Consider the following 22,274-nt stretch of genomic DNA (forward strand, 5'->3'; position numbering starts at 1 on the left):
GTTGATAGCACCCATAGCGGTCTTGCTAAGTTCTCGTCTCGGGAAGATCGTCCTTACAAGATCGTTGTGGAGCACTTGAAGAGGATGAAAGACTTCAGATCGCATGGCTGGACTGGGTTGAAGCGCGGAGGCTGGAACCAAAGTACATGACCTTGATATCCAAATGTTCTACAAATCACTGACTAGATCAAAGGTTGCTCGCTTTCTTTGGGGTTCGAAAAGCAAACGCCACGCGTAGTTCAACTCAATCCAGCTCCTCGCACTTGTGAATGGTTGCCACACCACGAAAGTTTCATGTCGTGGCTTTCCGAGCCTTGTGGACTTCTGTGGATCCAAGGAAATCCTGGATCCGGCAAGTCAATGGCCATGAAGGCACTGCTCCAGCACATACGATCTGCTACAAACGTCAATACATCTGTAGCCTCTTGCTTCATACAGGGTACAGGGTCACCATTGCAAAAGACTCCGCTGGGCGTGTACCGATCTCTCATCCACCAACTTTACCAGGAATTTCCAGGGGCATTCGCGGATTTGACAGAAATGTTCAAGGGAAGGACCAAAGAATTGGGAGAGGTGAATGGAGAATGGGCCTGGGCACCAGAAGAACTGCTTGAGCACCTTTCCCGGGGTCTGAGAATTATATCACAACATTATTCGATTTTCATCCTCGTTGATGCCTTGGACGAGTCTGGAGAGGAGTCGGCCAGAGAAATCGCGGAAGCAATGAAATCACTCCTGTCAGACCTCGATTGTTTGGCACAGCTCAGAATCTGTATCTCATGCAGACACTGCCCACAAATCACTCTGGACGGAAGAACCATTATTCTTGAGGACTGGAATACCGATGACATCAGCCAAGTCGTTGGCAAACGCTTGAAGGAATTGAATTTCACACCAGCAGAAAATCAACTTTTGCATGATGAGATCCTTAAAAGGTCCAATGGTATCTTCCAACGGGCTTCCCTTGTGGTTGACACCATAATCGACTCCCGAAGGCGCGGTTATGAATTCAAGGAAATCCTTACGCTAGCTCAGGAGCTACCGACAGACCTACACCATTTTTACAAGTTCTTGCTGCAACCAAAGCAAACCTTCCTTCCAAGCAAGCCAGAGCATTCTTTACACGAACAACAACGTACCTTAAAGCTCTTCCAGTGGGTTCTGTTTGCGGCCCGACCATTAACTCCTATTGAACTTCAGCAAGCTCTTGTACTCGATGAGTGCATGAGTGTCGAGGAGAGCATCGCCGAGTATCAGACGGAGAATGATTCAATTTACCTGGATCATTTGGCTCTTCGAGTCAAAGATCTGTCAAAGGGCCTCGTCCACTTATCTGGATCATTTATCGCGGGTCAAGTCCAGTTCATCCATCAATCTGTCGCTGACTTTCTTACTGGACCTGAAAAGATCCTGGAATCTATTTCTCCTCACTCCACCATCCCAATGGAACGGCTCGCCCATTTTCGATTGTCGAGGTCTTGCCTGAGATACCTATTCATGCTTGCAATCCCAAAGGATTCCAGCACAGAATCTTCCCTTGACTGGCTTTCTCTTTATTCGGGGCAGAAAAATGACACCAATAGGCCAGTAGAAAGACTACCGACGCCTGACAACTGGGAATTCCCAGAACAGAGTGGGGTCCCGCTTGACAATTTGATACTCGTCAAGCACAGCTATGACAAGCTTCCCCTCATACTATACGCATGGAAGCATTGGGCATTCCATGTTGAAAGCGCTCGGAAGCAAGGCTTTGAATTCCCGGCTGAATTTAACAAGCATGATCCTTTTGATATCATGCTGCAGAGTACTGAGATCTCTCTGGAAAGGCTTTACGAGACGCTCAAGATTGTCTTTGGTAGCCCCATGGCGTCATGCTACCGTAGGCTCCACGAAGACTTACCGTCTAAGCGCATGTTTGCATTACTCCGATACAAGCCAGACCGTGGTCTTCAGCCAAAGATTTTCCCGCTACGTGGGGAGCCTCATGAGCAGGTAGCTCACTCGCTTGCCTTTTGCGGCTTCGTCAGTGGCCTTGCAAGGCTAGCAGAAACACAGCCCGCTTTGTTGGAAAGAAGGGACAGCTATGGCTACCATTCATTAGCCTACGCTATTGAGGGGAAGCAGGTCTCAGCGGTCCGCGTATTGTTGCAGGCCGGAACTGACTTGAACACTCCGTTGGAAGGGAAATCATATACCCCTCTCTCCCTCGCATGCATCTGGGGTGACACAGAGGTCATTTCCCTGATGATCAAGGCCGGAGCTGAAGTCAACCCTGAAGATTGCGATGTGTCGCCGCTCCATTGTGCAGCTTTTGCTGGGCACCGCGACGTCATTGATCTGCTCATGAAGGCTGGAGCAAAGATCAACAATCAGAAGAGACATGGCTTCACACCGCTCCATGCATTAGCTTTCAGCAGCAAAAAGGCGCATCCTGCTATGGTTTCACAACTGGTGAGCCATGGTGCGAGGATGGATATAACAGACGACTACCTTCGGAACCCCCTGCACATCTCGGTACAGAGGAGTCCCATCTCAGTCTTCAAGGAGTTTTTGAAAGCAACTATGGCCTTTGAAAAGAAGAACAAATACAGAATGCGGTTGCTGTCTGCGATGTCAAAGCTATTCATCGGGTACGATCTCACTTCTCGCATCATCGACAGACGGGACATCTTTGGCAAAACTCCTTTCTCTCAGGCTCTTTCTGATTCAGACTGTGAACGCCTAAAGCTATTGTATGAGGCTGGGGCGGATACGAGGATCTATGTCAGCGAGGACAAAGAAGAGTCTGTTTCCAGACTGCTTCAAGACGCAGGGTTGCAGCAAACGACAGGGGACTCGTTGGAATCGGTATCAGAGGAGGCGAATAGTACTCGTTCACAATCTCTTAAGTGGATGGCTTAGGAAGTGGAAAGGGCGGTGGTAAGTTCCAATCTGCAATTGCAGAGGCGTATTTGGGGAGTTGATATGGTCATCCGATTGAAATTCACAGTGATAGACAGGCAGCAGACCGTTACGCGTGTGTTATTTCTCCACAACCATCAATTTCACATCTACAGAGACCCAAGCTATTTTTAACAACAACCACCACCACCCAACCCAAAATCCCTCCTTCCCCAAGCTCTTCTCCCCCATCTACCTCCACGTATCACTCACACTAGCCGTCGCCACACAACTCGGCACGCTATACGTCCGATTCGGATCGCTCTCCCACGTGTAGCTACCACTACTGCTCTTCCTGATATACTTATACTGCACGCTCGTCCCAGGCGCCAAGTTAACGACAGCATACCACAAGTTATTGCTCGCAGTATACTTATCCGCACTCAACGCCTTCGCGCTCGCCGGCGCCCACGACCCCAACGCCGCGTTATTACCCGCAATGAGGATCGTCTCGCCATACACCGTCGTCGCGACGACATTAAACGTCACCGCGACGGAAGTCGGGCAGTTACCACCGGTCGTCGTCGTACTAGTCCTAGTAGTCGTCGTCGTCGGGGGCCTCGTAGTCGTCGTCGTCGGCGTCGCGCCGGGGTTGCTAGTCTGGCTAGTCGGGAAGACCGTGTTGGTGGCCGACGCATACGTGCCGGACGCGCCGCCCGCCGCGCAGGAGCCAGGCGCCTCGTTGGCGGCCTCGCTGCCCCACGACTCGGGCACGATGGAGTCGCGGCGCTCGATGGCGGTCAGGAAAGCGGCGTAGGACCAGGTGAGGTCCGAGGCCGACAGCGGGCTGCCGTTGTCGCGGGAGAACTGCTCGGACAGCGAGCCGTCGGATGGAGTGTACTGCTGGACGACGGAGACGTAGCCGTCGGCGTACGTCTTGACGGCGTTGAGGATGGCGGTGAAGGCGTCGGTGCCGGACGCGAAGGTGCCGGTGGCGGCTGAGGGGTAGATGTCCTTGAAGAAGGCGAGAGAGACGTCGTCGATGGTGATGGAGCCCTCGCGCGTCCACGTGTAGAGGGCGGCGTAGAGCTGCTCGGCGGCGGCGAGCGTGGCGAGGTACCAGGGGTTGCCGTTGTAGTACACGTCTTCGGCGTATCTGCCGACAGCAACGGCGGTGCCGGCGGCCTTTCCGGAGTTGATGGTGTAGATCGAGCGGAAGGAGTCGGTCACGGCCTTGTGGTTTGCCAGGGCGCGCGAAGAGCAGGGTTGGAAAGTGGTGTCATCACAGCCGGCCTCGGGGTCGAAAAGGTGGTTCGAGGTAAGAATCGAGTTGGCGTCCTTTCCGGTGCGGCCGTTGTTGGTGTTGATGTTGGAGACAATGTAGTTGCCGTTCGAGTTCCAGAAAGTCTGCTGGAAGCACAGGACCAGCGGGGCTTGAGAGTCGCAGTAGTCGCAGCTCTCGCCAATCGAGGCAGCAAGAGCGCTGCCCTCAACCAGGGCACGGTGAGAGACGGCAATGGTGAAGAAAGACGAGCCTTGCACCTCCTCCCAAAGATCGAAGCCAGTCTGGTTCCAGTACTCGGTGGTGTAGGACAAATCGTTCCTGATGACCGGCCAGACAATGTCTCTGGCGGTATCGGAGTAACCGTTGTCCACCAGCCACCTGGCGTAAGAAATCATGGCAGTGGCGCGGAGAGGCGGGCCGTCTCTCTGCGGCCTTCCCCAAGCACCGGTGAACTGCGTCAAGTCGACGTAGAACTTGGGTTCGCCCTGTGATGCATACATCAGCAACAGATCTCGCAATTTTCAGAGGCACACTCACCAAGCCACCCGTGGACAAGCCGCCGGAAGGGTTGTTGACGCCCTGCAGCTTCGCTTGGGAGATGATGTATTCCTCAATCTCATCCTGGAGGTCATAGTCACCGTTAACGAATCGATCGACCAGAGCCTTGAAGACGAGCGCGGCATCACGCGTCCAAGTGTAGAAATCTGCATTTTGTCTCAGCAAATATCACCAAAAACGGCATTTCAAAAGCACGTGAGAAACGGAAGTGAAAACGGAAATCGGGATACCCACAGTCAGGGCTGCTCTTGCTCGGACTCGCAACGACCACTCCGGCAGCAGCACCGGCGACCTTGGAGCCGTCGTCACCGATGTTAGCCAGGACGCCGGCATACGCAATGGGCGTCTCGGTATCGATGAATGAATCGATGCCGTCCTGGCGCTTATTCAGCATGGACGCCGGAACGGCGAGGGCATCGCCGACGAGCAGGCCGACGAGCCCGAGGGCCTTGGTGGGAAAGAACATGATCGATGAGTATCAGGACACCGCAATTGAGACAATAGACCGGAAGTAACGAGAGAGAGCCAGGAAGTGGGAAACACTGCGTGCTGCGCTGCCCGTTCCTGGAGGACCAATCTGTTGCGGGTGCTCGACCTCCCTTTTATATGTTTTGAGTTTGGGCGAGTCACGGCACGAGGCAGACCGTTCAAGGTTATTCATGGCGGACCGGCCCTAGCGGAGAGCCCAGCAGCAGAAAGCCGGTGGCCCAAGCTCTTCGAATTGGTTGTCCCGCGAGAGAGGGTTGACGGAGTGGAATGACGCGCGCACTAAACCTGGATCGGGATGTCGTCGATGTTTGGATTGCTGGTCAGCTGTGGTGGTGAGCAGCGTTTCGCTCGGCTCGGATGGGCCGAAGAATTCCTGCATCGGAGCGACCAGCTGGAGAGGGAAGGTGGGAAGAGTGTGGGGAACGGCGGGCACTAAAAAGGGGCGCGTGCGAGCGACAAACGCTCAGAGAACAAATAATCCGCGGGGTTGTTGGCGGGCGAGAAGGCACCTAATCGAAAGGCAAGGCACGGACACGAGAATCGCGTAAGTGCGAGGTGTTCAGGGGTGCTATATTGCTGCTCTGGGCCGTGATTGGCTGGATGTCGGAGCGGATGTAAATAGCATCGCATCGGCCTGTCCGGGAGAGAAAGGCGGAAGAGGCGTCAATTCATGCGGATGACGCGGGGTAGAGTAGCTTCCAATTATCGTGGCTGGCGCAATAATAGCTGAATGATGGAATTTCTGGGCATGTCTTGCCATCATGGGGAGATGAGCGAGCAGGGATGGCTTCTGACTGGCTCCCGTATGCCTGTCCGTCATCTCCGCCAAAAGCCGCAACGCCTCTCCTCTCGAAACCACTGCCTGGGGTCGCCGACCTGATGATGTTCACATGTTTGCCGAGCCTCTGCTTGCACTATGGCGTACCCACTTGCCCAATCACGCTGTCAGGCAATATATGCTCCTATAGGGCAGAGACCGCGGGCCAGATGCGCGACTTTGCCCACAAGGAGAAGAGGAAAAACAAGGTGCTCTCTCGGTGCCGACACGAGCAAAACCGCCCGGGCCGCTGTCCCCAGTGACGTGCGGTACGCCTGCATTATTCAATCCATCCGCTCCTTGTGCACGAAAGCAGATGAACATGTGCTCTGTCGGACATTTTTCCAGGGCTTGCGTTTGTATGCCCAATCGAAGTCCGATCGAGGCTATGCGGCTTCCAGAAGGGCTATTTTTCACATTATCCCGCCGATCGATACCCTAGCAAGTAACCATACTTTAAGCTTGCATCATGCTTCAGGGCGCAACGCAGGCACCACGCATGTAAGAACGTGGCGGTGTCAGCAGGCATCGGTACCTGCGACACTAACGGCCGGCTGCAGCTCTGCCCACCATCAACCCCAGCAGATCATAGTAGGAAATAGCCTGTACGATTGAGTAGCCTTAGTGCTGCGCAAAATCCTGAGCTATGCCGTTAAGTGAAGCAAGCTCCGGTGGCAAGACTACGTCTTCAATTCTTCCGTGATCTTCGAGCTATTGTTTCCATTTCATCCGCCGGGCGTGTGTGTTGTTCGACTCATGCCTGTGCGTTAAGCAACGGGCCTGCCGTCATCGCTTGAGCCACACATCTGGAACCGAGAAGCTTCTGCCGACAATAGACCACTCATATCAGCAGGATTAGATTGCAGGGGCCGCCCCGGCACGTATCGTCTGCGGCTCAACTGCCATGCGGGGCGTCATGTGGACGTTTGTGTGGAGTGAAAACATCACGGGCCGACGTCGCCACCACTTCGCAAAGAAATTCCTTCAGAGAGTAAGTCCACTCCGATCGTGCATGAAAGATCGCCGAACTGATTGCAACATTGAAGCTCTGACGCGACCGGCAAAGTTATTGAACGTGTAGAAAGTTTTTCATTCGATGACTGCTAGACCTCCTGGGTTCGTGTCATGTTTTCGTTCTTCTCGTTCTTTCGTGACATGCGCTTCAGAATTTTTGGATCGAACCACCTCCTTTTACTCTTCCCGCTCTCTTGCGATCCTTCTACAGAGCTGTCCTTTTCCATCATATCTGTGCTCGTTGGCGAGCGTTGCATCCGTGGCCGTTGCTGCCTGTCAGAAGCACAGCTTCTCCGAGGAGCGTAAGGGTTAGCGTTAGGGCCATTTTCATCTTTTTCTTCCTGCTTTTGGCCTTTCTGCGGCCGACTCGTCTTCGGGGCCAAGCCAGACATGAAGGCCAGGAACCAGAGACACGTCTTCATGACCTCCTTGCATCGTGCCTTCCAGAACTCGTAGCCTTTCGTGGTATTGAGGGAGCCGATGAGCAAGAAGAATGGGACACAGACGACGACCAGGACCGTGCCAAACTCCCAGAAAGTGTGTTCCGTAGACATATTCGTCATCCCAAATACGCTTGTGACAAAGGTGAGAGGCTGCGACTTGTAAGTACTTGGCCCACTCGAAAATCTAGTGATATACTTACCATGAAGAAGATGTTTATGAGCGTCAGGAGCTTGACGTTGTGTCCCTGAAGGATGGTGATCTCGGAGAGTTCGACTGACTTGCGCGATTCCAGAACAGAAGTGCCGCTGAACAGCTGGTCTCGCAAATCCCGGATTTCCAACCTCCTGTCGTTATTTTCCTTGATTTGTTCGTGCAGATGCCTTATTTCGCGTTCGAAGTCCTTCCGCAGTATATATAGTTTTCTTCTGAAGTAGTCGTTGCGGGGTAATGATTCATCCAGCAACGGCCAAATGCTCTTATGCCTTCCTTCCCACACCTCCTCTGTGAAAGTGTCCTCGTACGCGTCAATCATGGCCTTGATGCTGTCGTTGATAGATCCAAGTGTTTGATGCGCCCAGAAGTAGCCTCTGGTAAAAGTGAAGTTGTCGTCCTCGAACAGACGCCTGTCCCGTTGATCCGCATCAAAAATGAAATCTGTTGGCGGGGTGATCATTCTCGTAATCTGCTTGTAGATCTCCTCGTAGCGTTTGCGTGCGTCCCGGAACTCCATAAGAACTGTTGCCAAGAAAGCCTCCGGACCGTTTACATAACGTTTGGTCTGATCATGAGCATCGGCATTCCCGAGCCAGTCGGGATAAGCTTGCATATTGAGTACGAGCCACGGCGAGAATGGATCGATTACAAGGCCCTGCTTGACTTTGACATTCTTCCGCCGGGACATGTTACGGAGCTTCTTGATGGGATCTCCTAGCAACGCTAGAGAGACGACTGAGCTGCAACGAGAAAGAGGTAAGTGGGCGTTAGATGGTGCCGCCTGCCTATCATGGCTTTGCCACGGCATGGGCTGGCGGTCTTCGCCGATGATTGTGTAGTACTCAAAGCTGAAAGTGAATGTTCGCTGGTGTCGTGAGTCATGGGAGAAGGGCCTGTGGGGTGTTGCCTTTGACACCGGGGTTAGTAGAGAGCGCGTGAGGGCGTCAAGCATAGAAGAGGACGCGGTGAAGAGGCTTTGTACCGATGAGTGTTCGGAGTTAACCAAGTGCTGGAACAGCTCGTTCATATCGAAGTACTGGTTCATGGCATAGTGCAAGGCACCGAAGATGATAGGTGATGGTTCTTGGGCGATGCTGCAAACAGTCAGCTTGGGCCGCTCAGTGCGACTGCTTGGACAGAGCTTACACTATTCGGCCCACGGCAGAGCTATTGTTGGGCTCCACATTGATGTCCTGTACAGCTTGTCATTGGATTGATTCACTTGAACAAGCTTTGAACGGAGTCCGGCAAGGTCGGCTTGATAGCCGGAGTAGTCATCCGAACAGGGGTCAAATGATGATCTGAAACATCCATCATGCCAAGTGCATGGCCCGGATGGTGTGCCGACTCTTCCGACTAATACTCAAAACCCAACGTCATCCTTCCAGCGAAAGGCCTCACCTCCAATTTTTTCCTCGCTGGCTTTGACAGTGAAAACAACTTACCTTGATAGTGTTCCAGAACGCGGCGGCCTTGGACTGCGTTACCTCCTCGTCTTCGCCGGTTTCGATATCGAGACTTAGGGGCGTGCCGTCAACTCCTACATCGTAAACCTGGTAACTCGAAGGGATTGACATTTCCTCGTCACTGGGAGTCGGAAAGAGGTAGGGAGACAGCAATTGGCCATCCTGCACTACTTCTTCTAGGATAGTCTGACCGCATGACTCCCAATCGTAAGTCCTCAAGTGGGTGCGCAGGCCTTCTTCGGCTAACGACGTGGACGGCAGAGGCGTTCGAACCTTAATCCAAGGGGTTAGTAGGGCTGCTAAAGCGGAGCATCACGATCCCCAGAGGGCGCAGCAACTCCAGGTGGTCCGAGCTCGGGCCTATAGGAAGAGAACCTACATAATACGTCTCGTCGTCCTCGTCGTCGCTGTCCACCGAGACGGCCGAGCTTGTGTGCAGGATCGACGCCAGCCCCGTCGACTTGCGGCCCGGGTCGGCAAAGGAGACGGTCGACTGGCGGCCGATGCCGTCACTGAAGGTAGGGGAGGACGGGCTCTCGTCCCGCGAGGCCTCTGCAGCGGCTGCTTCTTGCTGACGGAGGGCGTCATGGACGCGCTGTTCCAGGGCCAGGAAGGCGGCACGCTGCTCCTCCAGCTGCCGGATTAGGGACTCGGTACTCATCGTGGGTGCGCGCGGCGCGTCGGACAGCAGCACTCAGGGCAGAGACTTCAGCTCGGTGGCCAGCGGGACGTATCAATATGATGGCGCACCGCGGCCGTCAGAACGTTAGTGGTTTATCTTCGGGCTGCGTCCCGGCCCTGGAATGGTGCCGTCGTCGCGGGAGCCGCAGACACATGCGAGTGGCGGCCGAAGGAACCCCATGATTCAGGCGCTTGTGTGGTAGCCCCATCCCGCCGTGGAGAAGCGGTGAGAGGCGCGCGGCCAAACAGAAGGCGACATGTACAGGCCCGCACCGGTCAATTGAGCTTCCGGGCCCCGGCAGGCTGGGCGCGAGCTAGCTGACGAGCACACCAGGCTCTCTGCTGATGGGCGGGGAGGCGGACAGCGAATGAGCAGCGGCGACGAGGGCGAATCTGGAGACATTGATGCTGGGCGGCGATGGCGAACGATCTCCGCTAGGCCCAGCCTCCCTCGTAAGCGAGCGAATGCGCACCATCATCACCTCGGTTGCCCCCGCCAGATGCGACTCCAGCGCGTCGGCCCACGATGCACGACTGCCGGATTCAGAGCCCGAGCCCGCAGGAACGGGGAGGGAGCGGCGCGGATGTGCTGGCCGCAACCTTCCAGAAGGCGGATCTGTCGCGTGCTTAGGGCTCCGTCTTCCCTTTTCGAGCCGCTCCGCTCCAACACACCGTCAAACTGCCCGCCTCGAACTCCAGCTCCGCGAAAATTTTCAGAGACCCATGGCCTCCGTGCCAGTCTGTCCGAAACGTGCGGCACGCTTGCCTCTTCTCGCCTCGGCGGAGATCTGCTGGAGATACGGTCTCGCGTCATCGGGCGCGCCCTCCGAGCTGATCAGCAAAACACGTTGTCATGAACTGCCGACGCTGACCGCGGCTCCGCCCCGATTCTGCGATTGCGGCGCTGATAACATCTGTCATCTTGCCGCCAAGCCCGGGACCCATTGTCCTTCGTACTGAAGGTCTGAGGTGAAGAAGACGTCCTGTTGCACCAGAACTGAAACTTTTCCACCCACTCTTGCGGTCTTTTCGATCTAAATAGGAGCCTCGACCTCTATGGATGCCGCCGCTCCATACATATGAAACAGTTCACGCTCTCTCTTCCGCGTAGTATTGCAGCTTCCGCTGCTTGGCCCATGCAAGGACAACACCTCGGTCACACCTACTTTTCCGTGCTTGGCGCGCTTGCTGTCATCGGACGCACGGCACATGTCGTCCTATCTGACTCTCTAGCGGAAAGACTTCAGCTGAGGTTGGGGATTGATACCACTCGCACGGATCGTTAGACCTCAGGACGCCTTGCAGGCTCTAGATCTAGAGCGGCTCGCCACTCCTTTTGTTGAATGGTCAAATGTCCGACACGGTTGACTTCACTGAGACCTGACGTCCTCAGCCCTATCGGATTGCTCGCAAAGCATTGATCAACCCAGGCTCGCACGTCCTGTCTTCCCACCATGCGGGTACGGCACGCACGGGCAGAACGGTGGACAAACCATGTCTGAGGCATTTTCCTGTTTGTGTGCTGATTTTCCAAGTCCCTGCTTGCTGCCTGCCTTGCGTCGAACTCCACGCGATAGCATCATACTAACGGGCCCCGCCATTCTCCACGTTCTGGAGCTTCCGGAGCATCCCAACAGGGTCACAGGAACGAAACGCCCAATCCCCACAAAACCTCAGTCAGTACCACAGTACTAGTCTCACTTCACCTCCACCTCTGCCCCCTCAAACTCCACCACCAGCCCCTCGGCCCCAACCACACTCCCCTTCTCCGCCGGCCTCGCCGCCATCGCCCGCACGTCAACATTCCACTCCCCCTCCTCCGCAAACCACCACGTGCACTCCCTCAGCGGCCACCTCTCCGCCTCCTCCCCGTCCGCCCCCAGCACGAGCTGGTACACCCACAAGCTCGTTCCCAGCGCATCCGTCTCGCGGCGCGCTTCGATCGTCACGGGGCCCGTCGCGTTGTTCGGCGTGCTGGCCGCCGGCGGCGTGACGCTCCAGTCGGCGTACGACTGCGTGGCCACGGTGCTGAGGTAGGGCCGGTGCAGGTAGAACTCGATGCCCGTCTTCAGCCAGCGGTCTTGCTGCTGCGCCTGCTGCTCGCTAGCGCTGGCGTTCGGCTTGGTCAGGTGCAGCAGCAGGCCCGCTTGGTCGTATTGCGTCGTCCATGGCCCGGAGAAAGTGAGACGGGCGCGCTGGAAGGTGCGCAGCGGGACCGGGCCTGATGGGAGGAGCGGGTGGGTGGGGGCGTTGAAGCTGTTTGTGATCAGTTATTATTATTCGTGCGTGGCGGTGGTAGTGCGGGGGAACACGTGGGATGCAGGTGCCATTGGAGCATGGCAATAAGGTAAGGGAGGGGGTAGGTAGTACCTGTTGGTGCTAGGGGGCTTGCGCCAGATGTCGGTGCCAGGCGGCGCGGTGATGGTGAATTTGTCCGAAGCCATTGCAGGTGTGACTGCTGGGACAAGTGGCGAAAGGTAAGCAACAGCCAACGCAAAGAGGACTTTCATTGTCATACGAATTCTGCTCGTTTGCTTGGAGAAGTCTCAGGATTCCGACTGCGTGATGATGAATGTTGTTATATGGCCCTCTTACGTTGCTGCGGGCCGAGTCAAAGTGACGTGCGGGGCATACTTGGCAGTTGCATCACGGCCTCTAGCCTTCCGCTGTGTGATATTGAAGAGAATGAAACCCACAATAATACGAAGCCGCGGGCATCCGCCGGCTAGGATGACTTTATCCGACACTTGTCCTACCAAATTGGTTGCTGCCCACCAAAAACTTGGTCGTGATACATTGCGTTATTTTGCCGGAGTCCTTATATTTTCTTCTGCTGGTTGGGACTAGTACCTAAAAAGGCAATATCCAGAACTCAATTAACGCGATCCCAGGAGGTCGTTTGTAGCTCCTCTAGAATGGGCAAGAAAACTGACTGCCGAGCTGGAAACTTTGGCAATATGGGAACATCGCATGTTTCGTTGGCGCTTTGGCTCATAGAAAAGACCATTAGCATAAGCTGCACCTACACACCCTGACCCCATTAATGCGGATCCTGAACAATATCCTGGGGCTGTTTATGGTCATTCCGCCGTCTATCTTTCCTCATTTCATCTGTCACTCTGTATACGTGGGCATTGTCTCGATGTTGAACAAATTTAATTTCAGCGAGAGCTCGCCTCGCCCCATGAAGCGTCTAGCATCTTGCATGTCGGTATCTCGCTTTTTCTTTGCTGAACTTGGAAGAAATAGATTTACAAGGTTTACAGGGTCGATAATCTTATTTCTTCTCCTCCTCCTTCGGGGGCTCCGGCTTGGGCGTCGGGAGCTTGAACTACGTCGTGTTAGTTAAAGTCCATTCTTTCTTCCAAACAAAATGAAACAGAAAACTTACGCTCTCCGGCTTCCTGTCCTGGCCAGGACTGACCTGTTCCCAAGCAGCGCTGCCACCCTGTAAAATCTGTCAGCACCTTGTTCCTGGCTTGCGTTGTCTTTAAATCCTACCCTGAAGTTCCTGTAAGCCTGGGTCATCTCGAGCGGCTCAACAACAATCCTCTTCTTCTCCTCGTCGTAGCGAATCTCAGTGTAGCCAGTCATCGGGAAATCCTTCCTCAGCGGGTGTCCATCAAAGCCATAATCGGTCATAATCCTCCTCAGATCGGGGTGGCCAACGAAGAAAACGCCAAACAGATCGTAGACCTCCCTCTCATACCAGTTGGCACCATCGTAGAGGCTGCAGACACTGGGAACCGGAGTGGCCTCGTCGGCGTAGGTCTTAACCCTGATGCGGGAGTTGTGGCGGACACTGAGCAAGTTGTAGACGACCTCGAAGCGCTGATCCTTGGTGGGGAAATCGACGGCAGTGATATCGCTGATCTGAGTGTACTCGGCGGCGGTGTGGTACTTAAGGAACGTGAAGACGGGGATGACACCTTGGGGCGGGATGTAAATGGTCAATTCGTCCTTCCAGACCGAGAATCTATAGATTGTCAACGATTGGGCCGAGGATCGATAGGGACGACGCTTACTGTTGGATGTATTTCGGCAGACACGACAGGAGGTACTGGCCGTACTTGTGGAGAGCCTCGCCCTTCTCAGTGTACTTATCGGCCGGGTTCACGATTGGCGCCTTCAGAGGACCGGGGTCGGAGCGCTGCGCAGACTAACATCGACGTCAGTGCGTGCCGGAGCTTGTGCAGCAGTTGTATCATCATACACGCATGTTCGGGAGCTCGGCATCGGACGGCTTCGCGCGCACGATGGTGGTGGTGAAGCTGCGGGCGGCGATGGGCCGCACGGAGGAGCCGGCAGAGCGCAGCGCAGCGCCGATCGCGCGGCTGTTGGACAGACGGAGGCTCATTTTGGGCGACGGGACGGAGTTGGCGGGCGTCGCGACGCGCGTGGGATGCTTGGACGAGGCCAATGGCGGAGGATGGGCCTGGTGGTGTTGCTATGCAATCGTCGAGGTCATCGAGAACTCCGGCGCCTCTATTCGCCGGGGCGCGATTAGCCCGGAGGCGACCGACAGGGTTAGCGTGCCAAGACGTGTTCACTGCATACAGCTTTGCCGGGCCTCTGAACCCGGCCGCCTCTACGACCACCTCCTTCCGCCCATCCTCGCCTACGCATTACGACCTTGTTGACTCCCGCTCACGGCCGGCGTTCGTCTGTTTGTTGCCTCTGCTCCTCTGCGTTCCCCCGCTGCGGCTTACCGCCTGTCAATCTGCGCGTCTGCACAACACGCTCCGCGTGCGCCACCACCGCCCTTCATCACCGCACACACCATGTCCCGCACACAGGTAGACCAGTTCATCGACGATGAGGAAGAGGAGCTCTGCCCCCTCTGCGTTGAGGAGTTCGATCTCTCCGACAAGAACTTCAAGCCTTGCCCATGCGGCTACCAGGTACGCCTTTGCGCATTCCACGGCCGGCGTTTGGGCCGCCTGTACTGACACGCCCGCAACAGATATGCCAGTTCTGCTACAACAATATCAAGACCACCATGAACGGCCTCTGTCCCGCATGCCGCCGGCCGTACGACGAGAAGAGCATAGAGTGGAAGGTCATCAGTCCGGAAGAGTCCGTCTACCCGCACCTCCGCCCTTTCCACACAGACACTGATGCCGCGCAGGATGGCCAACTACAAAGCCGACCTCGCTCAACAAGCCAAGAAGAAGGCCGCTGCTCGCCAAAAAGAGGCGCAGAAGCGCGAAGCCGATTCGTTAAGCCGTAAACATCTCGCCGGCCTGCGCGTTGTCCAGAAAAACCTCGTCTACGTTACCGGTCTCAACCCCACGACCAGAGAGGATAAACTCCTTGAGACACTTCGCGGAGACCAGTATTTTGGACAATATGGCAAGATCATCAAAATTGTTGTGAGCAAGGCGAAGGACACGTCGCACCCACAACAGTCTGTCGGGGTCTACGTCACATTTGCTAAGAAGGAGGACGCCGCCACTTGTATCGCGGCTGTAGATGGCTCGGTCAATGGCGACAGAGTCTTGAGGTAGGTCTAGGTTTGACGCGCTTTGCTTGTCGCTACTAACGTGTTTCGTAGGGCCCAATACGGAACCACCAAGTACTGCTCCGCCTACCTTCGCAACGAGCAATGCAATAATCGCAATTGCATGTTCCTCCATGAGCCGGGCGAGGAAAGCGATAGCTTCACGCGACAGGACCTCTCGTCGATGAACGTAATATCGACCCAGAATCCCAACCAGGCCCGCCCGTCATCTTCCGTGCAACCCCACCCTCAACCTCCGCCACAACATGCGCCGCAATCCGTGGCCGCTGCGTCTCAACCCATGAAGAGGCAGGAAAGCCACGATGGATCGAACGGTTCCCAGGACGGTCCTGCATTACCCTCGCACGCAAGTTGGGCCAACAAGCCTCCGCCAGCTGCTCGCCATACCCCCCAACCGACAAGTACAGCCGCAGCAAGCCCGAAGGTTGCCAGCCCGGCTCTCGCCCCCGCTGCTAAGCCGGAAGAACCTAAGCCAAAGAAGGCTGGTAAGGCCAAGGAGTCCACGCCCCCGCCCCCGGAATCGCCAAAGGAAACGCCCGAAGAGCCGCCCGCGGAGCCGAAGCGTCCCAAGTCTTATCTTGATGAAATCCTGAAGAACCTCTCTGGCACTGGATTGGAATTCGTGTTCTCGGCAACAGCATTGAAAGACGAAGAGCTGCAGATCATCTCTAGTTTTCCTCCTCTGTTTGACATGAATGGTGGTGAGCGGAGAAAGGCCCTGAAAGAGAAGGAGGCGGAGGAAAGGCAGAGGTTGGAGGCAGAGACGCAAGCACTCCGGGAAGCTGCCTTGGCGCAACAAGAACAGGAGGAGGCCACCGGCGGAGGTAGCATGCAACTTGGTGGCGAACCGGAGGAGCGGTCAGATGTCGTTCACACACCACAGCATGCGATTCAAGCTCCTGGACAACAATCCATTGGTGGCTCAAGTCTTGGTCTGGATCAAAACTTCGGCCTTTCCGAACAGATGGCGAACCTGGGCCTGAACCGCGGCCTCACGACCCAGCAGCAACAGCAACTCCTGTTGCAGCAGTTCAAGTCGGCCAACACCCAAGCCAACAGCAACCTCTTCCAGAACGCTCAGGCTCAGGTGCAACCGGGCATGCAGGGCAACGCTGCAGGCCATGCTCGACACACGTCGCGCTTCACTTTCGCCAACGACGGCAACACGGCTTCGGCAAATGTTAAGCCCGTTGCCAACGCCAAGCTCATGAATCAGCAATCGTCGATGATGCCTCCCAACAGCCATTTCAGCCAGCTCTCTCAGCACCAGCCTCTTGGCCAGCAATTCTACAGCAGCAGCGTCCAGGGCCCACCTCCCGGCCTGAAGACGACTGGCACTCCTCCCATCAGCGGTGGCGGCATGTTCGGTCAGGGCCATGGTTTCGCCACCAGTGGAGTGGGCTACGGTGCCAACGCCATGGGCAGAAATGCTCAGGAAGATGCGATGAGAGAGCTCCTTCGGGGTCGGGGTGGCAACGCTGGCGGCAGCCAGCTGCATGATACTGGCAAGCGTGAGTTAATGTTCCCTTCTTTCTTGCACCAGAATCCCACCGCGACGTCTACGCCTAGCCCAGCCCCTGGCCTTCTGAACTTCCCCTATGGACCTCAGCCTGGCGCATACCAGGAGTCTGGTTCCCAGAAGCAGAAGAAGAAGGGGAAGAAGCACAGACATGCTAACACTTCCTCCTCCGGAGGTGGTGTAGTTGATGTTGCGGACCCGAGTATTTTGCAGGCGAGGTTGCACCAGGGCGGAGCCATGGTCGGTCAGGGACTGTACGCTGGGCAGGGTCAAGGTGGGTTCTCATCCGTGTACAACGGTGGTTTCAGTAGATGGTAGTTTTCCCGGCGGCATTCCCCTTTGTTGTCATTTTGCTTTTGTTGCAGGCTACAATGGCGTTTTTCTGGTGTGGGCAAGCGATGCATTGGCTCGTACCCTATTACGGGTGGCCTCTGGAGTTTTGCGGCGGAATCGGGATCTCATGTCCAAGCTGGCAATGAGCGGTCGGCAGGCTTTTTATGGTTGGGCTTTATGGCATCCGATTTTCATTCTGCCTCATTGAGCTTACGGGCGATGCGTCGCTGCCTTCTTAGGTCCGACAGCATGTCCTTCTCTTCGTCTTCGTCATGGCCATCGTATGTACGTAAATTCCCTTCCAGCCATCTCGGAGAGGGCAATTCACTCACAGAATAATCAGACTTCTGATGGCTTTTCTTCTTGATTGTACTCCTCGGCTGTGACGAAGACGTTGAGAAAGCTTTGCGTCCTGTGTTGTTGCATTTGCGTTTCATGCGTCCAGTATTCGAGCATTTTGGCTGCCGCACCCACCTGCCTCGTCGATTACTCGCAGCATTAACCACTGGGCCAAGCAGTGCTGATTACAATAGCAGTAGGTGAACAAGATCCTCTTTCAAGGAGCGTCGATGCTCTCGTCGGTGAGGCGGACATGCAGCCAATGCACATGGCCGACCTTTCATATCTCCTAGAGCAGCCTCGCCGTTCGACGCCAACAGTGCCCCCGGGCCTTTCTGCTCCCGTCAGCAGGACGGGAACTCCATCCAGTGCATCCATACGTCCTCCTCCAGGCATCCCAACTCCACATGCAGCGACACCGCACGCAATCACGCCGGCAGTCCCCGATCTTCCTTTGCCGACATCTCGGTCCGGCACGCCAGCGAGAAAGAGCACGAAGGAGTCTGAACGCAGTAAGGCAACCGAAGTCAGCACTGAAGCCTCCAAGACGCCAACCATTACCAAGTCTGTCCCAGGTAAAGTAAACTCGGCGGTTGCCACTCCGATCACGGCCAAAGCGGTTCCAGCAACGAAGGTCGAGACGCCCAAGGTTAACGACAAGGCCAAGACCAAATCAAAACCTTTTGATTTGGAACACTTGCCCGTTACACCGTCGAGGCCAGTGGAAGAGGTCCAGCCGTCTCCTGCCAGAACTATTGCTCAGGTTGTTGCGTCGGAGCCAAAAGCTAGCAGCGTGCCGCCTTCGCCCCTGAGGGCAGAGCAAGTTAAGCCAGAAGCAAAGTCGACAATGTCGAGTACCAAGCGACAGCATCCCGGACCGCTGCAAATTCCTAAGAAGGAGCCGCTGGGATCGGAAAGTGTTGTTTCGGCTAGCGACGCTGCAAAGAACCCTCGTGCCATGTCAATTACTGCAGAGTCGAGCTCGCGTCCAGGAACGCCAACCGGTGCTCCTACGGGATCTCCTTTGAAGCGAACAGGACCCCAGATCATGCGTATCACGAACACACCTAAGACGGAGACGCCGCCCGCAGTCAGTGCATCCTCTGCCCCAGCGACTGCCGCGATTCCTCCCAGCGTGGTTAGCATTCGGTCGAGGCAGCCTAGCGTCGCATCGCTCAACCAGCCAGGAACTCCGTTGAGCGAGTTCGTGTCCGACAATGCCTCGATGACTTCTGCATCCATGTCACGCACCAACTCTCCCCCTCCCAGCAGCAGGGTTGGCTCAGCACCACAGCGAATCAAGACCAAGAGCCAGGCCAAGAAGGAGAGGCAAGAGCGCGCTCGCCAGATGACGGAAGTCGAACTGGGCCTCAAGGAGTCGCGCACTCCGAGCGAAGAGCCAGTCATCGAGGGCATCCAGACGCGCAAGAAGAAAGAGAAGAAGGCGAAGCCGGCCAAGGCGGCTAAGACGGCGGTTTCGACGCCTGCTGGGAGCCGAACGAACACGCCAGGACCGGCTGAGAAGGCACCCATCCCGGAGCCCCAACCCGAGGCTCCCGCCGCACCCGCCGCCGAAAAGGAGGAGAAGAAAAAGAAGCCCACTGCTACTGCTGCGGAGATCGTCGCGACTCCTGCTGCTGCTGCTGCTGCCCCAGCTCCCCCAGCTCCGCCGGCTGCCGCCGCCGCCGAGCAGCAGCCGGCCCCTACCACCACCCACACCCACACCAAGCCGTCACCTCCAGCCATCACGCCAGCCGCCATCATCGCCAAGCTGCAGGCCTCGGGCGCCATCACGCACGAGAAGCTCGAAAACATGTTCAAGTCGTTCCCGCACGCGGGGCCCAACGAGCGCGCCATGACGCTGGCCGACGTGCCCAACCGCGACCGCCAGTACGTGCTGTCGGACGAGGCCATCCGCGCGGTGCTCGAGCGCCGCGAGGGCCCGCACCGCCTGGGCGGCGAGGACGGCCGCATCTCGTCGCGTGTGCTCGTCACGCCCGAGGGCACCATCCTGCGCGGCCTGTCGCGCGAGGAGGAGGACCGCTACCTCGAGCTCGAGGCGTCGTTGAGGAGGAAGGGGTCGGGGGCGGCTGGCGCTGCAGCAGGCCAGAGGTGGAATCCGACCAAGGAGCCGTACTTTGATCTGGAGCGCATCGTACGGAATCTGAATGTGAGGTGTGTGGTGGATAAGAGCAATACTCTTCGCCAGACGCAGGCCGCGCTGCAGAAGGCGGCTCAGCAGGCGGCTGCGGCCGCAGGCGTCAATACCAGCGGTGGTGGTGGTGCTGCTGGCGGCGCTGCGGCGGCTGCGGCTGCGGCGGCGAAGCTGTTCGATGAGGCCGCCAACTACAACGACGAGTTCATCATGCCGGCCAGCCCCACGCTGCCCGACGACGCGCTCATTCCGCCCACGGCCGTCGAGAACGCCGACCGCCCCAGCACCACCAGCAACAACCTCAGCGCGTCGACCAGCTCGACGGCTACGACGAGTATCGTCAGCGGCGGTGGACCTAGTGCGAACAATACCCCGGCTGGCAACAGCTTGCTCGCCGCGCCGTTCGAGAGCCACTACATTCAAATGAATGGCATTACGTTGTCAGATGCCGCGGCACCTGTGCTCGGCATCGACCTCGGGAAGAACGGGTTGCTGTTCTCCGGTGGAAGTATTACCGGTGGGCCCGGTGGTCCGAAGGGCGTGGCCGCCGCTACGGCTGCGGCGGCGGCGAAGAGCGGGGGCCCGGTATTGGCGGTGCACGAGATCGAGAAGGAGTTGAACCTCGAGAAGCAGCGTGCGAACGAGTACACGAAGAAGCTGAATGCTGCCATCAAGCGGAACAGGAAGGTTGTTGGTGCGGCGAGTCACTAAAAAAAAAAAGAAAAAGGAAAAGGGCATCGAGAGGCGAGCATCATGGAGATGAGGCTCCATTGTTTATTTGTACTATTAGATGTATTATTTGCACGGGGCACGACAGGGGGGGTTTACGGTTAGAGATTGGAGCGTTGGGCGAGGGGGTTGATGTTTGGAAAGTTACGTCGGTCGGAGTCGTCGGGTTGTATATATTTGCGACGCGATTCCGACGACGACTTCCAGCATTAGCTGCACATCTTCCGAAGGCGGAAGGAGGATGGGCGCCCATTATTACTGTACTACTATCACTAATTAACCATGTCAATACAGCGGGAGTGCCCGTTGCAGGCATTTATTGCTTTGCCGAGAGGAATGTCTTCCAACATCGGACGTATGAAGTCGGTTCTAGATTCTGGCCATATCGTTGCCTGCACGCCCCTCTTCCCACAAGTGGCAACGCCATCCCCACTTGGATGCGGCCTGGACCTAGTTCTGTGAGCATCCAGGCTGTTCTTCTCATTGCGACGTTGGACGAAACTCTGCTTCTCGAACGACTGCAGGACGCGAAGGAATGGTGAGCGTTGCGATAGGCGGCGCCCTCATCTACCATTCCATCGCGCATGGCTGCATCGTGAGATCATCACCAGCAATGGCCATTTCAAAGCGCCATGTCTCACTTTTCCCCATGTGTTTTTCCCCCCTCTGCTCCAAAAGATTACATCACCAAGTCGAACATTCCCGAAGCAGACAGGGTGTGTGTGGGGCTGCAGAGGAAAAAAGAGGCGCATACCGACCAGCCGCATCTTCGAACGTCTGAAGGAGATCCCCACATGTCATCCCGAACGTCACGAATCCCATGGCCTGTCCTGGCTCACCTGTTCGCGGGTCCTAATTTGCGGCCTCTCTCAGGCGCCCCTCTTTGTGGCTTGTTTAATTGCGGGGAACAGGTCAGTCGGGAGACCCTGTGGTTCGTTGTGGCTGAGGGCCTGGACTTTTCTGCTCTTTTTTTTTTCTGTTTTCTGGGCTGGCCGCGCCATTTGTCCCCCTCTCGGTCCCGACGGGATGGGATTCGGTATGCATGTACGTACACAATAGCCGCTGCTTATTTTTCGTTAATTTGCGACGGGTAGGGCGGCACTCTATTTTACTTTTCCTCCCTTATCTCCCGTGATACTCTCTATTTCTTGTGTTGCACGTGGGCCCAGATGTAGCGCCCGCACCACGAGACCACCATCTCCCTTTGTGTCGGCCTTTTCGGGTACGCCGGCCGAGAGGACGGTAGGTTCGGCATCTTCAGACGTTCGACCTTTTGGCATCAGGGAGTAGTGCTACGCTTGGGATCGACGGATCGATGCGATGACTTGGAACTTCGAACGTCGTCGCGGGTTGACATGCCGGGTGGCGCTGATTGGGATCGAGGCTTGTTCTTTGTAGGTTATTGCCGGATACAGCTTCTGTGGTACACTTTTGTCGCAGACAAAGCGGGTGGCGAAAAAAAGGAGGCGCCTCGGGCGCCTTGCTATATGGTTTTCATTCACTGACTAACTGTCTCCAGCGTCGTAGCGGCTGAATCTGGGTGAATGGAGACAGGAGGTCGGGGTTTGCGGGAGTATGAAATAATGCCGAGATGGTCATGGGGTCGATGCCTTCAACCGTTGGGAATCTGTGATCTGCAGCGCCAGAGCGTACGCGATTTGCTAGGTCAAGCGAACGGTGGGCATTAGTGCTCGTGGCTAAGCACAGTCTTAGCTAGGGGGTGGGGGGAATTCATGCGACGGACTGAAGTACATCAAGTGACTTTTCGACAAAGTACCGGTGGGGAACACGGTTTGTTTCGCCGAATGTTGAATATATCTTGCTAAAGAAA

General features: G+C 56.2%; 5 protein-coding genes across 5 annotated transcripts; 1 reads left to right on the top strand and 4 right to left on the bottom strand.

Moving 5' to 3' along the window:
- Positions 1-3,132: 3,132 nt before the first annotated feature.
- LTHEOB_6909 (Glycoside hydrolase family 15) lies at positions 3,133-5,189 on the bottom strand (the record flags this gene model as incomplete). The annotated part of the gene is made up of 3 exons (XM_035516216.1): positions 3,133-4,650; positions 4,703-4,869; positions 4,958-5,189. The coding sequence occupies 3 exons, from the start codon at positions 5,187-5,189 to the stop codon at positions 3,133-3,135; spliced, it is 1,917 nt and encodes a 638-aa protein (XP_035371876.1).
- A 1,943-nt stretch (positions 5,190-7,132) lies between these two features.
- LTHEOB_6910 (Mg2+ transporter protein CorA-like/Zinc transport protein ZntB) lies at positions 7,133-9,827 on the bottom strand (the record flags this gene model as incomplete). The annotated part of the gene is made up of 7 exons (XM_035516218.1): positions 7,133-7,636; positions 7,687-8,440; positions 8,504-8,607; positions 8,683-8,794; positions 8,847-8,893; positions 9,146-9,439; positions 9,546-9,827. The coding sequence occupies 7 exons, from the start codon at positions 9,825-9,827 to the stop codon at positions 7,133-7,135; spliced, it is 2,097 nt and encodes a 698-aa protein (XP_035371877.1).
- Positions 9,828-11,544: 1,717 nt separating this feature from the next.
- Positions 11,545-12,291, bottom strand: LTHEOB_6911 (uncharacterized protein; the record flags this gene model as incomplete). Its single annotated transcript, XM_035516219.1, has 2 exons — positions 11,545-12,103; positions 12,218-12,291. 2 exons carry the CDS (start codon positions 12,289-12,291, stop codon positions 11,545-11,547), a joined length of 633 nt encoding a protein of 210 aa, XP_035371878.1.
- An 833-nt stretch (positions 12,292-13,124) lies between these two features.
- LTHEOB_6912 (NADH-ubiquinone oxidoreductase) lies at positions 13,125-14,204 on the bottom strand (the record flags this gene model as incomplete). Its single annotated transcript, XM_035516220.1, has 5 exons — positions 13,125-13,178; positions 13,239-13,295; positions 13,349-13,823; positions 13,873-14,006; positions 14,061-14,204. The coding sequence occupies 5 exons, from the start codon at positions 14,202-14,204 to the stop codon at positions 13,125-13,127; spliced, it is 864 nt and encodes a 287-aa protein (XP_035371879.1).
- A 424-nt stretch (positions 14,205-14,628) lies between these two features.
- LTHEOB_6913 (Rna recognition domain-containing protein) lies at positions 14,629-20,425 on the top strand (the record flags this gene model as incomplete). The annotated part of the gene is made up of 6 exons (XM_035516221.1): positions 14,629-14,748; positions 14,811-14,923; positions 14,976-15,350; positions 15,402-16,879; positions 16,943-17,161; positions 17,757-20,425. The coding sequence occupies 6 exons, from the start codon at positions 14,629-14,631 to the stop codon at positions 20,423-20,425; spliced, it is 4,974 nt and encodes a 1,657-aa protein (XP_035371880.1).
- Between the last annotated feature and the right edge of the window lie 1,849 nt (positions 20,426-22,274).

Source organism: Lasiodiplodia theobromae (genome assembly GCF_012971845.1).
Source record: "Lasiodiplodia theobromae strain AM2As chromosome Unknown scaffold_20, whole genome shotgun sequence".
In the NCBI taxonomy this organism is placed as follows: Eukaryota; Fungi; Ascomycota; class Dothideomycetes; order Botryosphaeriales; family Botryosphaeriaceae; genus Lasiodiplodia; species Lasiodiplodia theobromae.